Source organism: Lotus japonicus, chromosome 5, assembly GCF_012489685.1.
Source record: "Lotus japonicus ecotype B-129 chromosome 5, LjGifu_v1.2".
NCBI classification, from domain to species: domain Eukaryota; kingdom Viridiplantae; phylum Streptophyta; class Magnoliopsida; order Fabales; family Fabaceae; genus Lotus; species Lotus japonicus.
In genome coordinates this window covers 42,951,533-42,968,030 of record NC_080045.1, presented here as the reverse complement: position 1 = coordinate 42,968,030, position 16,498 = coordinate 42,951,533, and the positions used below count along the sequence as shown (strand labels likewise).

Sequence of the window (16,498 nt, the reverse complement as noted above, 5' to 3'; positions counted from 1 at the left end):
CTCGGAACAAACCATTTGTTCATTGCCACCGTCGTTTGCAGTTTAGTCTCGGTCTCGACTATTTGATATCACATATATAGTACTATGGTCGGCAAATTATTATTTTAAAATTTCATTTGTTGTTCAAACAGATAGACGTAAACGAAAGCATGACATTGTCAAACCTGAAGGACAAATACAAATCTTGGATGCCTACTACCCCCTCTATCAAATATGTTAGATGCAAATACTTAATTAACATCTTTACAAAAGTCCTTTATAATGTGTTAAAAGTTGATGCTTAGTTTTGCTTCCTGCTGTAGATATACATTCCAATAGAGGAACGGTCGACGGATCACTGGTACTTAATGATTGTATCCGTTACTGATCGAGTCATTCACCATTTCGATTCAAATCTTCAAAAGAACAAGATAGAGCCCAGAAATGAGATGATGAGGAACTTGGTATCCTTTACGACTATTTCAGTGAAAATTTACACAATAACGTCTGTATTTACATCTTGTTTGCACTTTGCAGTGTTTGGTCGTTGGCCAACTTCTTCCCGCGCAGGATTCTGCAGTGGTCACTGGTTTAGAAAACGCATTTCAAAATGACGATTGGAAAGTTATTTGTGGTAGTCCGATTCCCCCATCCGGAGAAAGGTTTTTTGTTTTTTTTGACTTGTTTTGTTTACCTGACCTTGTCACCTGACCTTGTCAGTGTTCATCTAATTATCGTTTGAATTTATGCTCATATTTCCAGTTATGACTCCGTGCTTCGCGTGTTGGATTGGATGGGTATGGAACATAACTTTAGATCCAATATCCCTGCCGAGGTTAGCAACATCATACATGATTGGTTGCTTGCCAATCAAAATAGCTATTTTGCTTTAACTTCTCCTGACCTCTTTGTTTTGCATTAGTAGATTAATGAAAGTGCTATGCGGATGGAAATCGCAATTGAAATGTTTCGGGGTAATCACAACGAGCTTTGGACTACAAAGATGAAAGAAAAAGCTAATATATTCTGGGCGACACAATCTGCTTTGGACTACAAAGATGATACACAAAGCTAATATATTCTAGGCGAAACAATCTGCCCCTTAACTAAATTTCATTCAACCACAATATTGGGTTGCTGCGTGCATCTCTTGGCAAATGTGGTCATTTTCATTTCGTATACAATATTTAGATTACTTAGACATGGATGTCTTACTTAAGTGTTCATTTTCATTTTCTGGGATAGAGATTATGTCGCATAAAGATACTTGGACATTTTATGGCTGAAGTGGAAATTTTTGATGTCTTTCACATATTTAGGGCAGCTTATACTATCGCCGATAGTCTTGCAGAACAGGGCTATGAACGCACTCTGCTTCAGCCTATGTCAGAAGTTCTCCCTCCCCCTTCCTTGAAGGGTCTCATCTTATTATCCTCCTGCAAATACGGTTCTGGTGTATTAGTAGTGGAATCAAGATGCTGGCGTTGTTTTCCCTCTGAGTGCGCTCTTAAAGCTGTTGTGTTACTTTTGTATTTTCCTATGCTCTAAGCGTGATGTATATCTGTAGTTGTAGTTTCTGTTTTTCTTTCCCTTATGTCTTCTATATTTTTATCCTTTATGCATTGGATTTTATCATGTTAGTCCCTTTGCCTGCTTGTATCTTCTTTTTCAGGTGGACTAGAATTCACCTTTCTTAAAAAAAGGGCCTTTGACATGGTTTAGTGTGGCATGTATGATCCTCTCAACTGTAATGTGACAATTAAAAAAAATTAACGCAACTGGTTTAGCTTTGTCTGTTACTCTTCTTCCTTTATTTTTTAAGTGTCATCCACTCATCCTAGATAGTGGGTTATTGGAGTCTTTTTTCCAATTCTATCCTCTCAATGAAGTTATAAAGCTTTCTAAACAAGATAGTGGATAATTAACTTTTTTTCTATTCTCTCATATGAAAAAAACATTTATCATTCTTCCCTCCATATTAGAATAAAAAAATTATAAACTCCCGCCAATTCCATCTATTTCTTCTGACATAATTTAATATTAACACCTTTTTCTATATAACTTTGGAATATCTTATCGGTACTTTCATGAAATTTAATTTACAGTTACTACCCAAGACTTTGAATTGATGTAATGAGAATTTAATTTTCATTTACTAGTAAGGATATAATAGATAAAAAAGGATCAAAACATCCACATCTAAGGGTACAGTTAAAAAAGCAAAGCCATTATTCTTTTTTTGGCCATCATCACATTTTTAACCATAAACGGTTAGTAGTAAATTTAATGTGATATTGGCTTACCTAGTTTTTAATATCTTAAGGAAATATAAGACGTTTTACTTTAAACTATTAAAACAATATACACAATACCCTCAAATTAGTTGTCTCAATTCTATAAATTTGTTCACTCTATCATTAATTATACTTCCGCTGTATAAAAAAAATATCATTAATTATAAAGAGAAAATGTGAAAACTTAAATATAATGGAAAGTATGCTATTTTCGTAATGTAATACATTAATCATATTTTTTGCTTCCAAAAACAACTAATCATAGTTATTGTTTTCTAAATATGCGATCTTTGTTGTAAGGAATGGTAGTAAGTAAGCCACGATTATTTACAGTATTTGGGCATGAAAGTCGTGTTGTCTTATTAGGATAAAGACGGATTCCATGAAGCTTCCTTATGGAATGGAAGAACGTGCCTGACATCATAAGGTGACCTAGATAATTGTGAGACATAAAGCTAATGAAGGACCAACAGTTGAGAACATCTCAGAGTGTGTGCTATCGCGCCGAAGGACACAATGAAGCGTGACATAAAGCTGAAACATCTCGTAAGTATGTGACACCAATCTGAAACCTGTCGATGATAATTGCGTGACATAAAGTTGGCACCTCGATTTTTTCGAGACAACTCCTTTTCGCTGGCACGCCGAGTTTCAAGAACTACACGGGAGCGAATTTGAGACGACAGCGAATTCATAGTCGAATACTCCCTCTGTCCTCGTTTATAAGTCACTTTTACGTAATTCTCTAGGATTAAGAAAAGAAGTTACTAGTATTAAATTTGTAAAATGTTTTATTGAGTTTCCTAGATTACACATCAACTTCTCTCTTGAAATTAATTTTTTTTTTCAAGATTACATTACGTCTTTCATATTAAATATAAGGGTAAGTTTGGAAAAATGCATTAAATACTACATTGGTAATATAAATTAACTTATATTTTGGGATTAAAAAAATCTCAAAAAGTGACTTATATATGGGGACGGAGGGGAGTAATATCCATAAGTTATGATGCGATATTCGGTAAAGAATTTGTGCTAATGCAACTGAAACTCCTTAATAATGCATTACAATAATACAAAGGCAACAAATAATGGATTAAAACATTACATCACGTTAAACAGTTTCCATAGCACTTAGTCTCAGACATCCAACGATACCGAATGCTCAGCATATGGCCCTACCCGTCCGTGGCGTCCTAGTAAGCTGCAACATGAAACAAATTAAGTAAGATTTATACGGTTTTTTTGTTTTTTTGTTAATCATGGAAATGATCACTAAAAATCATAGGTATTAAAAAAATAACACCTTCAAAGTCATCAAATTCATGATCCCCTCCCATGGAGGATCCATCGGTCGACGTTCCTTTAACCAATGGGCAAGTTAAGCGATTGTGGCCAATCACTTTGCATGCGCTACACTTCAAGGGTCGCTTTGCCCTCAATCGAGAAGTTGACGGTCCACGGGGACGACCTCTGCGCCGGTGAGTCGTTAGACCTGCGTTAGCAGATGGAGTTCCAGTGACACCTTCTGGAACTGAGGGATTGTTTTTATTCTCCAAGTGTTGAGTGTGACCTCCAACAATCTCCCATGTCTGGCGAAAGTCATCAATAAGCGGACAAGCAAGTGTACACATTTTCCTACAGGCTTCGAGCATACAAACATACCTGGCAAGGACCGCGGAATCTCGGAAAAGCGACGGGGATGACCCCGGCGTTTCACATAAATGATCCTTTGCACCTTGACTCCACCTTTCAAGCACAAGTGACTTGGGAATGTTATGTATATTGAGATCAACCAACACAGCAATGATGTGGGCACAAGCTAAACCAATGCTTTCCATTCTCATGCATGAGCATCGGAATTCAAATGTAGCCGTATAGTATGAAACAAGCCACTCCCTACTAGATTCCTGGGACCGCTTAACCGTGTACATGGACATGCCAAGGGTATCTTCGCAATTAGAAATTATCATTTCAGCGGCAGATACAATGGTGGGACGGAATCGGAAGAATAATTGGCGGGTCAAAATACGTGAGGCTGAAAGCTCAATACTTTGAAAAAGGGGTTGAGCTTTCAAACCCGGGTCTCCATAGCCTGAACGAAAATCAGCTTCAACTTCTCTATGTCGCATGTATTCGAGACAACGATGAAAGTGCTGTAGAAACTCTTTCAAGTTGTATCTTCTCTTGACAAACTTCCCAAGTTGGGCGTTGAACCCTTCACACCGAGATGTAGTCCTAAACCCGGCAAAAAACTTACCACGAAAGTAGGCCGCAGCCCAAGTATGTCTTCTGGCATACATGTCAATAATCCACAGATGTTCATGTAAATTAAATTCTTCAACCAATGATTCCCACTTTCTTTTAAAATCACCTATTTGAAAATCACCGAACATACAAGTCTTGAACTTAGGGAGGAAGTCAGGAATTTTGATATTATCGGTTGCATTACACATCAAGTGCCACGCACAGAGTCGGTGACTGGCATTGGGAAAGACCCTCCGAATGGCATTCTTCATTGCCTTATCTCCATCTGTGATAACTGCTGTTGGACTCTTCTTGTCCATTGCCTCCAACAACTGCTCTAGCAACCACACATATGTTTCTTCATTCTCGTTGCCAATTACAGCACCACCAACAACGGTTGTTTGATTATGGTGATTGACACATGAAAATATGACGAGGGGACGCCGATATTTGTTTTTTTTATATGTGGCATCGAATGCTAAAACATCCCCAAACACGCTGTAGTTCATCCGACCTATCCCGTCACACCAAAACAAATGTTCCAGATTTTTATCAGCGTCCTCCGTGTGCCGCACAAACATAGATGGGTCTTTGATACCTAACGAGGCTAGATAATCTAATGCCCTGCGTCCATCTGAAACATGTGCTCGTCGTTGCTTCCCAACTTGGTTCTGCAGATCTTTCAAGCTGTATTGCGTGTTGTTATACCCCCCAACCTGTGCAGCATGTGAATTGTAGACGTCGGCTGTTGTTAGACCCGAACTCAAATGAGTTTTCAAACTCAAGATATCCGCTTCGTGCATTTGCCGGTGTGCAGCCAACATTGCTGCATGGCTTCTTTGGAGCACGTCGTGGTTATGAGCGTGTACAAACAAGCTGATGTACCACCGTTTTGAGTAACCCTGAATACGGACCCGTAATTTAGCTTTGCATCCACACCTATAATTACTCCTAGCCTCAGTTGTCCGCTTCACATCACTGTTCTTGCGAAAGCCTTCCCTATGACACACAAAAGTTTGTTGGCGTACCTCTCCTTTCTTGGTCCAGCGTTTGGTGTCTTTACGAATAGAGAATCCGGACAATCTTCCAAACCAACAGTAGAACTCGAACGCCAGCTCCAAGCTCAAAAATGAAAACCTCATGATTTCCTCCAGTCTCATGGTCATTAGATCCAGAAGGAGAAAGTCATCCTTTGAATCAATTCTGACAGGATTGACGGGTATTTTGCCATGCATTTCGTTATAATTTACCCCCGCTACATCATCTGTATTGTCAGCTGGGTTAGCTGTGTCAGGCGAACCTTCGTCCTCATCACAAATAGAGTTGTTTTCTTCGCCATCGAGATCGCTTGTCGACCTTTCACCGGAGTCAAGCTCAGTCTCATGAAGATCATAATCGCCGCGGTCACCAAGGCCCTCACCCTCAAATTGATAATCTGAATTGTTGTTTTGTCCATCAGCGTAGTCATTGTCGTCTTCATTCATAGATTGACCGTCCTCGTAGTCATTGTCGTCTTCATTCATAGATTGACCGTCATCACCGTTAAAATAATTTTCAAGGGCCCCAAAATCATATTCATATATGTTCTACAAACAATCAAGAAGGAGATTCTTAGAGTGCGCAGCCATGGTTAAAGTATGTTACAAGTACATAATACACCGGTCAATGCATACCTCCTCATTTGCTGACCACGAGTCATTAGATGGTGAACTCTGCGAGTCCTCATCCAGGCCAAAATTCGAGTCAACCTCCATGTTGTCGCTCATTGGATCAACTCAGACCTACACAAGATATATATATATATATATATATATATATATATCAAATTTATTACTTACTTAGAGGACCTTTGACAGAGTAGAAACTCCGGCGGCATCACTATAGTTTTTAACTTCAATAAAATAAAATTAAATGCATGAAACCAAAGATAACAATAACGCACGCAACTCAAAGGAGATGAAGTCGATCTCAAGGAGTATACTCACAAACAAATTTCTTCACAAATCCGTTAACAGCACACGGGTAGCCAGATAAATCAATATAACCGCGCCAACAATAGTAAACTGTAACAGATTTGAAGGCCTCACAATGCAACAGGGATGATCTTATTCGATTGTGGAAGACAAGATAGGGTTTGGATCTGCTCGACAAGGAATACACCTAGTTTTCGTGCTTTAGCTATGCAAGGGAAACGCTAAAAAATAAACATTGAACTGGTATACAAGACTGTTATAACTCTTCTTGTTGCTTATCAATGGCGTGTGGAGATGAAGCACAGATATAGATGAAATGACTAGCAGAATATGCATTCCTGTGAAGAAAGATGAATTGGCTTTTGTCTAAAGACGGAATTGTGCTTGTATCCTTTCTTTTTTTTTTTTGGTCAATATTCTTGTAGCTTTGCTTAAACCACTAAAGAACCCCTCCCTTTATTTTCTGGACTAATTCTTCATTGCGTTTCTGGTGGGCCTTACCTTTAAAATGTTAATTTTTTTTATCCTGTAGGCCTTTATTGACAGAAAAACATATAGGCCGTTTTTTGTTAACGTGGTCGACGGCCCAGTAGTTACCTAATGTTTTTTTTATTTTTTTATTTTGCTGATTTGATCTTAAAAACATAATCTTCTGTAGCCGATAATATAGTTGAGTTAACCCTAGCTTAAGATCATATACAATTGTAATTGGTTACCTTATTTTGTACAGTACTGTATTTTGTTCAACCTCGAGCATAGACAAATGAGAGTTTAACTAAGATAGTATTCACGTTACATTGTCATTAAGTCAACTAATGTTAGTTTAGTTGATAATTTTAACAACAAACTTGGTTATGCAATTGAGAGTATTTTATATGTAGTCATCAAGTTACGTTGTCAACAAATAACTAATGTTAGGTTAGGTGGATCATTGGTACAACTAACCCTATTATATGAAAGGCTAGAGCATGGCTAAGTAACATTTAGTTAGAAGGGTCATTAGAATAACTAACTCTCCTCCATCGTAGACTAAATTTCATCTACCTTTAATTGTCCATCAAATAACTAATGTTAGGTTAAGTGGATCATTGGAACAATTAACCCTACTATATGATTTGCTGGACCATGACTAAGCAACATTTAGTTAGCAGGGTCATTAGAATAACAAACTCTCATCTAATAAAGACTAAATTTTAACTACCTTTAATGTCATCTTCTTCGTTGTAACAACTAATAATGGGTTAACATGTCATTGAATTAGATAGTTGTGGTTTAACCTAGATGTTCAATAGTCCCTCCACCAAGGGTAGTACTTCCGACATCTGTCGACAACCAACACTCGTTTAATCGAACCATATATTAACTAACCCCAGTTTGATTCAAGATTATATAAGTAGTAACATTATGTTAGGTAGGCCATTATAATAATAGATAACATCAGTTTATACGAGATATTAGAATCACCAACGTTTGGTTAAGATGTTCATCAACATAATTTAACTCACTATATAATAACTAATGGATAGGGCAACCTAATAATAATTCCTTCAAAAAGAGATAATAAAAGATGACTATCGCAACTATTGTACTCCTAACAGTTAGTTAATAGGATCAGATGAAAAACTAAACTATTCATCATTACGTTGATTTAAGTGTACTGTAATTGTCATTTAATCAAATGGAAGACCAAAGTGATCAGTTATCACTGAGGTCATGGTAAAAGTCTAAAAAAAAAGGTGGTATTAATCTTTATCCATCTATAACGAATTATGCAGGAACCACAGATAAATGATGAAATGACTAGCAGAATATGCATTGTTGTGAAGAAAGATGAATTGGTTGAATTATTTTGTCTAAAGACGGAATTGTGCTTGTATCCTTTCTTTTTTTTTTGGTCAATATTCTTGTAGCTTTGCTTAAACCACTAAAGAACCCCTCCCTTTATTTTCTGGACTAATTCTTCATTGCGTTTCTGGTGGGCCTTACCTTTAAAATGTTAATTTTTTTTATCCTGTAGGCCTTTATTGATAGAAAAACATATAGGCCGTTTTTTGTTAACGTGGTTGACGGCCCAGTAGTTACCTAATGTTTTTTTTATTTTTTTATTTTGCTGATTTGATCTTAAAAACATAATCTTCTGTAGCCGATAATATAGTTGAGTTAACCCTAGCTTAAGATCATATACAATTGTAATTGGTTACCTTATTTTGTACAGTACTGTATTTTGTTCAACCTCGAGCATAGACAACTGAGAGTTTAACTAAGATAGTATTCACGTTACATTGTCATTAAGTCAACTAATGTTAGTTTAGTTGATAATTTTAACAACAAACTTGGTTATGCAATTGGGAGTATTTTATATGTAGTCATCAAGTTACGTTGTCAACAAATAACTAATGTTAGGTTAGGTGGATCATTGGTACAACTAACCCTATGATATGAAAGGCTAGAGCATGGCTAAGTAACATTTAGTTAGAAGGGTCATTAGAATAACTAACTCTCCTCCATTGTAGACTAAATTTCATCTACCTTTAATTGTCCATCAAATAACTAATGTTAGGTTAAGTGGATCATTGGAACAACTAACCCTACTATATGATTTGCTAGAGCATGACTAAGCAACATTTAGTTAGCAGGGTCATTAGAATAACAAACTCTCATCTAATAAAGACTAAATTTTAACTACCTTTAATGTCATCTTCTTCGTTGTAACAACTAATAATGGGTTAACATGTCATTGAATTAGATAGTTGTGGTTTAACCTAGATGTTCAATAGTCCCTCCACCAAGGGTAGTACTTCCGACATCTGTCGACAACCAACACTCGTTTAATCGAACCATATATTAACTAACCCCAGTTTGATTCAGATTATATAAGTACTAACATTATGTTAGGTAGGCCATTATAATAATAGATAACATCAGTTTATACGAGATATTAGAATCACCAACGTTTGGTTAAGATGTTCATCAACATAATTTAACTCACTATATAATAACTAATGGATAGGGCAACCTAATAATAATTCCTTCAAAAGGAGATAATAAAAGATGACTATCGCAACTATTGTACTCCTAACAGTTAGTTAATAGGATCAGATGAAAAACTAAACTATTTATCATTACGTTGATTTAAGTGTACCGTAATTGTCATTTAATCAAATGGAAGACCTCAGTTATCACTGAGGTCATGGTAAAAGTCTCAAAAGAAAGGTGGTATTAATCTTTATCCATCTTTAACGAATTATGCAGGTAAAACTAAGACAACAATTTTGGGAAAAATGTCAAAATCTGGGAAATATCCAGATTTGGAAAATTTCCAGATTTATTAGCCGGAGAAGACGAATGTGTGGCGGCACCACGCCGGAGTTCCGCCGGAGATGAATGGACCACCCACGATGATGTGGGATTTTTATAGAGGAACAAAGGTGATGCATCCGATCAAAGGTGGTGGATCCGCCGGCGTGGCAATCTGAGACCAGACCGCGTACAAGAACACGTTTTCAGATTGTGAATGTCGCCGGAAAAATGAAGTTCGCGGGCCTCCAAGCAACAGACTACTGGTGCAGCTGTATGGGCTTCCCGCATGAAAATTGATGACGGAGATAGTGAAAATGATGGTTCTGGCAGATGAGGAAGTATTGATGATGATGATGATGATGATGAAGAACATGGTGATGAAGCCCAGATCTATTTTAGAGGACTAGCTATTGAAATATACCATATTTTAGGCGCTGGATATGAAATTAAAGAGGAAAAGGGACTGAAAGTGGAAACAAATCTTGAAGTTTGACCTAGGCCCCTGGCGCATTTACACTAATGGCGCCGAAAAAAAAATAATTGTAGTTTCAGTCCTTTTTTTTTTGGTGGACCGGTACCTCCTCAGAGAGATGCCGTATGGAAGATTTCCCCTTCTGTTAGATTTCGCTGAATTTTTTTGTTTGTTTTTCAAGAGTGGCTTGGTTGAGTTTTGTTCTACAATTAAAAACCAAAGAAGAGATACGAGGAAGGAGAGGTAAGCCTTATGAATTTTTGATTCACATTTATTTTGAGCAAAGCATATTGAAACATATAACTCAGGAAAACATATACATCTTTATATTTTAGGCATGAATGTTCATCTACTGACCTTGTTGCTTGATTTAATGTTTAGCATGTTACAATTTGGTTATACTCTTTTTCTTTTGGTGTTCACAGATTTTGGTTGATGGTGACAGTTTTGAACAGTTGCGGCTTACATAATTAGTATTAAGTGATGTAAGTTAAAATTAAATTAAATACTATTATATATGCACATGCTATCACTATAGATAGTTATGTATTGTGAATTTCAATTTTTACTCTTATTTCAGGATAGTTCAGATCCGTTCATGACAACTACTTCTAGATTAAAGGCTGATGCATCTTCTTCCAACTTAGCAAAGATTGTCGTTTTAAGTTGTAATTTATTTATTTATTTGTGCACTTTGAGTTATTTACTGTTTTGCGTTTAGATTATGGTGTGAATATTATATTTTTTAGGTCATATAGAATTTTTTAGCTCATAATATTATATTTAAGTTAATGGAGTTTTTTTTTATAAAATGTAAACAAAAATTGAGATTTGAGTTTGAAATTTTAATTGAGTACTAAATAATAGTAATTGGAGCCTAATTTTCAGTCAGATTTTAAAACACTTGATACTTTTTTTTAACAAAATAAGCAAATCAATAATAAATATAATGGGTAGATATTAACTTTCTTATGCAAAATCAGATTTAGTTTGTGATCAATATAAATAAGAGAAATCCGTTTATTTAATGAAAAGGAAATGAATAATCAATTTTAAAAAAAATCATTTTGATTGGGATACATTTAATTTCAAGGTAAAATAAATTAAAAAATGTCAATTCTGTTTTGGTGAATAAATTTGATTTCTCCTTTAATAATAATTAATGGAGTTTCTTTAACTTTTTTATGTAATAAATATAAAATTTAGAATAATTCCATAGATTATGGTGTGGATATTCAATTTAATATTGAAATTTGAGTTTGAAATTTGAAATTGAAAATTGGTTGTGAATAATAGTACTTGCGTCAAAATTTATGGTGTGATATTAAAAAAAATGTAAACGCTTAATCCTTTAGTTTTAATGAAAAAAGAAAATAAATATTGAATTTAATGAGTGCAGTACATAATCAACTTTCTTAAGCAAAATCAGATTTAGTTAGTTATGAGTATAAATAAGGCAAATCCGTTTTTTAAGTAAAAAGGAAATGAATAATCAATTTAGAAAAAAAAACATTCTAATTGGGCAACATTAAATTTCGGAGTGGAATGATGAAAAAAAGAGTCAGTTCCGTTTTAATGAGTAGATTTTGATTTTTCCTTTCATAATAATTATTGGGGTTTCTTTTACCTTTTTTAGAAAAAAGGTAAATAATGGAATGATCTCATAGATTAAGGAGCGAATATTTAATTTTATTTAATTAATTTATTATTTTTAAAATTGTAAAAAATAATTTTGCGATTTAGGTTTGAAATTTAAAATGGGTACTAAATAAAAGTAATTTGATCCAATTTTTCACTCGGATTTTAAATTATTTTGCTCAGACACAGAATACGCTTTTCTTTCCACCCTAAATCATTTGTAAATTCATTCATAATAATTAATTAGGTTTCTTTTAATTTTTTAAGAAATAAGTATAATTTATAGAATGATCTCATTGATTAATGAGTCAATATTCAATTTAAGTTAATGAATTTCCTTTTTTAAAAATTGTAAAAAAAATTGAGATTTGAGTTTGAAATTTAAAATGAGTACTAAATAATAGTAATTGAGGCCAAATTTTCAGTCAAATTTTAAAACATTTTTCTTAAATGAGTACTATATACTTATGATTAGATTACATGGTAAAAAAGTTCGACGGGGAAAAACATTCTACACAAGAAATAGTTCATGTAAAAACTAATAATTTTTGCTAACTCTTCATTCCCATCCTTCCCTTATGGCTCCTAGCTTTTACCACTATTGCTAACTCTTGGGAACAATTTTTAATCTAATTTAAGTATATTTTTTATAATTTTAAAAATATTTAGGATTAAATGTATATAAAGTTTTTGTCAAATTTTGCAAGTTGTGTAATACTCATTGTGATTTTGTTTGGTTGAATGCTCATTTTTCAATTTTTCATATCTTAATTCAAGGCTTAATAGTTTTTTTGGTCCCTCACTTATCACAGTTTTGCACTTTTGGTCCCCAATAAAAAAAATAGCACTTTTGGTCCTCCATATTGCTTATTTGTTTGCAAAAATGATCCATATTTAGACGAAAACTGCAAAAGTGTGTAAATATGAGGGACTAATTTTTCTAATTTTTTCCTAAAGGGACCAAAAGTGAAAAATTGTGATAAGTGAGGGACCAAAAGAGCCATTAAGCCTAATTCATAAATCGTGCTTAAATAATGAGATCAATATTCGCCGTGCAACGCACGGGGTAAAAACGCTAGTATATATGAAAGTAAGGTTTTATTCTAGAAGGTTTATGACACATGGCACTCCAAAATTCATCCATTTTCCCTCCAAGAAAAAAAATGTTAATCTACTTTTTTGTCACAACATACAATCATGACTCACCCTATTTATTATGGTTTTATTTAATTCAAAATTAAATTTTCAGTTTTTTTATGTAACCATTATTTTGAATCATATTTGGAAATTGAAAATATTGCCAAAATAATTAAAAATTAATTTTTACTTTTACTTTTTACAATTTAGCAATATTACTAACATAGAGATTTTAAAATAATAGTTGAATAATATTGTTTTGGCACATATATTAACGAATTGGAACCATATGCGAAGTGGAGACCTTTTTTTCTTTTAAAGAGAAGTAGAGAACTTGAATACGGGGCATTAACAATTTCTTGACCAATATATGCAGTTATATCTTTTTAAGAATAAGAGTCATAAATGTAGTAATAATTACTCCCTTAATTATTTAGTTAATTTTATAAATACTTTAAACATTTAAATTAACAAGTGTTTCAAATTCAAATAATTTCTTTAACACAATCAATTTTGTGATTCAATTATAAAATATAAAAATACATTTTTTAAATGTTTTCCATTATTGAGGGATATCAACTCCTAATCATTCCATGGAATGAAAAAAACTCTTAATAATTTCTTATTTAGTTATTCTAATTAATATAATATAATAATAAATCAAAACGGAATGCATTAAGGAGTTTGTTTAGGTGCAATAACAATTTCTTAAAGGTACATTCTTTTTCACTCACGTTCTCTTCCCCCCTCATTCACTCCACCGTACTCATATTCGCTCATTTCCTTTTGCTCAGTCATATTTTCTTTCAAGGTTAGTTTCATTCATATGCAAAGTTGATTTGCTATAGGTACTTTTTTAAAATTGTTTTGTTTGGATAAATAGACTAAAATTATATTTTTTTATAATTTTTTTTACATTAAGCTCAAACACTTTCAGCCCATCATTACATTACATGTTTATATTTGTATTGGAAGTGTTATTTTTATTTAGATTATATGGATTGTCATTATCGAATGTTCAGCTGTTCTTTGAAAATGTTAGATTTTTTCTATAATTTTTATAATTTTTCACGTTTTTAGAATAATCTTCGTACATATTTCCAAATAATATTTTTTTATTTCAAATCCGATCATCCGAATCGATGCACCGATTGAGATCTGGTTGGTTTTGGTTCGAGTTTAGAAGTAAAAATCATGAAATCCGAACCAACCCAAACTGAACATGGTAGATTGGTTCGGACATTTAAACACCATATATAAATCCGCACCAATCCGGTCGATTACACCCCTAATTTTTATTTCTTATAATATTTTTTTTATAAAATTTTAAAAAGATATTCTAAATAAACCCGTGCAATGCACGCACGGGTATTATATATAGTATATAGTATTAGATAGCTATAGCTACAACTATAAAGAATGGTTTTTAATTTGTGTGAAGATCTTAGTGGAAAACGTTTTTTTTCTAATTAAGTATACTATTAGTATTTAATTAGCCCATTATTAATTCCCTGACTTTTGTGGGATTGATTGATCAAAAACTTCATTAATTATGGACTTATAATATCTTATTTTAATTTATTATAGAAATTATTACGGTTTCAGCATTTATAAAGACGTTATTTTAAAAGACGTGTAAATGAAAAAGGACTCTTAACTATTAAAAGACGTACGGTGTATGTTTAGACTGAAGTTGAATGATAAAAAAAGTGATTTTCATCCATGGTGGTGTGTGACTTTATGAGTTGAAGATTGAGGACTGAAACTTACAATATAACGCATACAAAAATAATACTCACTCCGTTCCAGAAAGTTTGTAGTTTAAGGTTATGAAACAAAGAGTAAGAAAACAATTATTGATAGCATAATTTGACTAGATTACCCTTATTTAATTTTACTAGTATGATGTGCAACTATTAAGATAGAGAAGAATGTAATTAATAGAGAAGAGTTGTGGTTGGTTAATATGAAAGGTGATAAGTAAGAGAAAATGTATTAAATGAGGGTAGAGGTGGAAAAAATTAGTAAAAAATGCATCGATTTTCTAAAACAACCAATATTTTGGGATATTGAAAAATTGTGCAAAACAACAAACTTTCTGGAACGGAGGGAGTAGTAGCAATATTTATTTTACATACCTTCAGAGAGAGTTAGACTTAGACGACTTAGATGATGAACAATTACTATAAATTTCTCTGTAGCTCGTGAAGGAGAGGGTGGTAGTGTGGTTAAATAAAGGAGAAAAAAAGGAATGATATTGTTTGGCCGCTTCAGGCGTGCTCAGGTTTGTTTATAGGAGTATGTTTTAGATGGTTTTTTTGGGTTTGGCTTGGATCTTTTTTCTTTGGGGCTGTTTATTTCATCTGATGGTTAGCTTTTTGATGTACTAACCTTCACTCCCCTCTGTATTTATTTCTGCTTGGTTCGCCAAAGAGTTTTTATATATTAATTCCATTTTGCTGGAAAAAAAAAACTTGATAAGATAAGGCAGTTAAGTGGCAACATCCAAACATACCCTTATTCACCATCAGCTCCACCGAAATCTGTGGCAATATCTCGTTGCCATTTTCAAAATCTATTGTCATTCTTCCCTGCTTGAACAAATCTGCCCACTACTATTTTTCATCTGAAAAAGTGGAAGAACAAGTGACGTGTAGCATAGGTTACTCGCAACTCGCAACAGTTAGAGAAACGTGTAAGATATTCAGATTCAGAAGACATATTCTTTTTTTTTTCTTAAATATCGGAGGACATATTCAAAGGTGTTAAATATTTTATTAATGTTAATGTGGTTTTGTTCAAGTCGCTTTAGGAATTAGGAGGACTAAGTCAAGTTGTTAGTTCCTAAACTTTAGCATTAAGTTATCAAGAATGACAAAGTGTCTATTAGTTGTCTGTCAAGTTGTTTGTAACCCTTGGGTGTAAAGCCTATTTAAGAGACTGTTTATTATTGATTAATGTAGAAGATTTAGTTTCCTATTTTTCACTGCACTCACTCACAGAGTTAACAGATTCCAAAAATTCTCAATCACCACCATTATAAATGAATTTATTTGTAAAATTTTGTTAGAGGTTGTAATGTTTGGTTCATCTACCTCACGTGCTTAGATAATGTTTCTTGGACCATGCGCATGGTCCAAGAAGCATGGTCCAAGAAGCATTGTTTAAGCACAGTGATATAGATGCATCATCTGAAAATCAGCCCTTAACTCCAGCTGTGGATGCATTTAAGAGAAAGCAGTTGACATTTGTCCGGCTTGATGGTGAAAATCCTTTTATTTCATTGGTCTGGTTTGTACTTGCTTTTGTTTGTCATTCTCAATAAAATTTCCCATTTTTTGGTCATATAAAATTGGTGCTTGCTGTGGTGCCCACAATTTTGAACATGGGTAGGTACAGAAATGTCATAGACCAATCATAGTTAGGCACAATAAATGAATTATATTGTATTTTAATAT

The 16,498-nt window shown here is 33.7% G+C and overlaps 1 protein-coding gene across 1 annotated transcript; it reads right to left on the bottom strand.

Annotated features, from left to right (window-relative positions):
* Nucleotides 1-3,469: 3,469 nt before the first annotated feature.
* On the bottom strand, nt 3,470-6,274 carry LOC130719592 (protein FAR1-RELATED SEQUENCE 5-like). Its single transcript, XM_057570210.1, has 3 exons — nt 6,194-6,274; nt 3,580-6,106; nt 3,470-3,477 (listed from the first exon to the last, which is right to left on the bottom strand). Exons 1-3 carry the CDS (start codon nt 6,272-6,274, stop codon nt 3,470-3,472), a joined length of 2,616 nt encoding a protein of 871 aa, XP_057426193.1.
* Nucleotides 6,275-16,498: the final 10,224 nt, after the last annotated feature.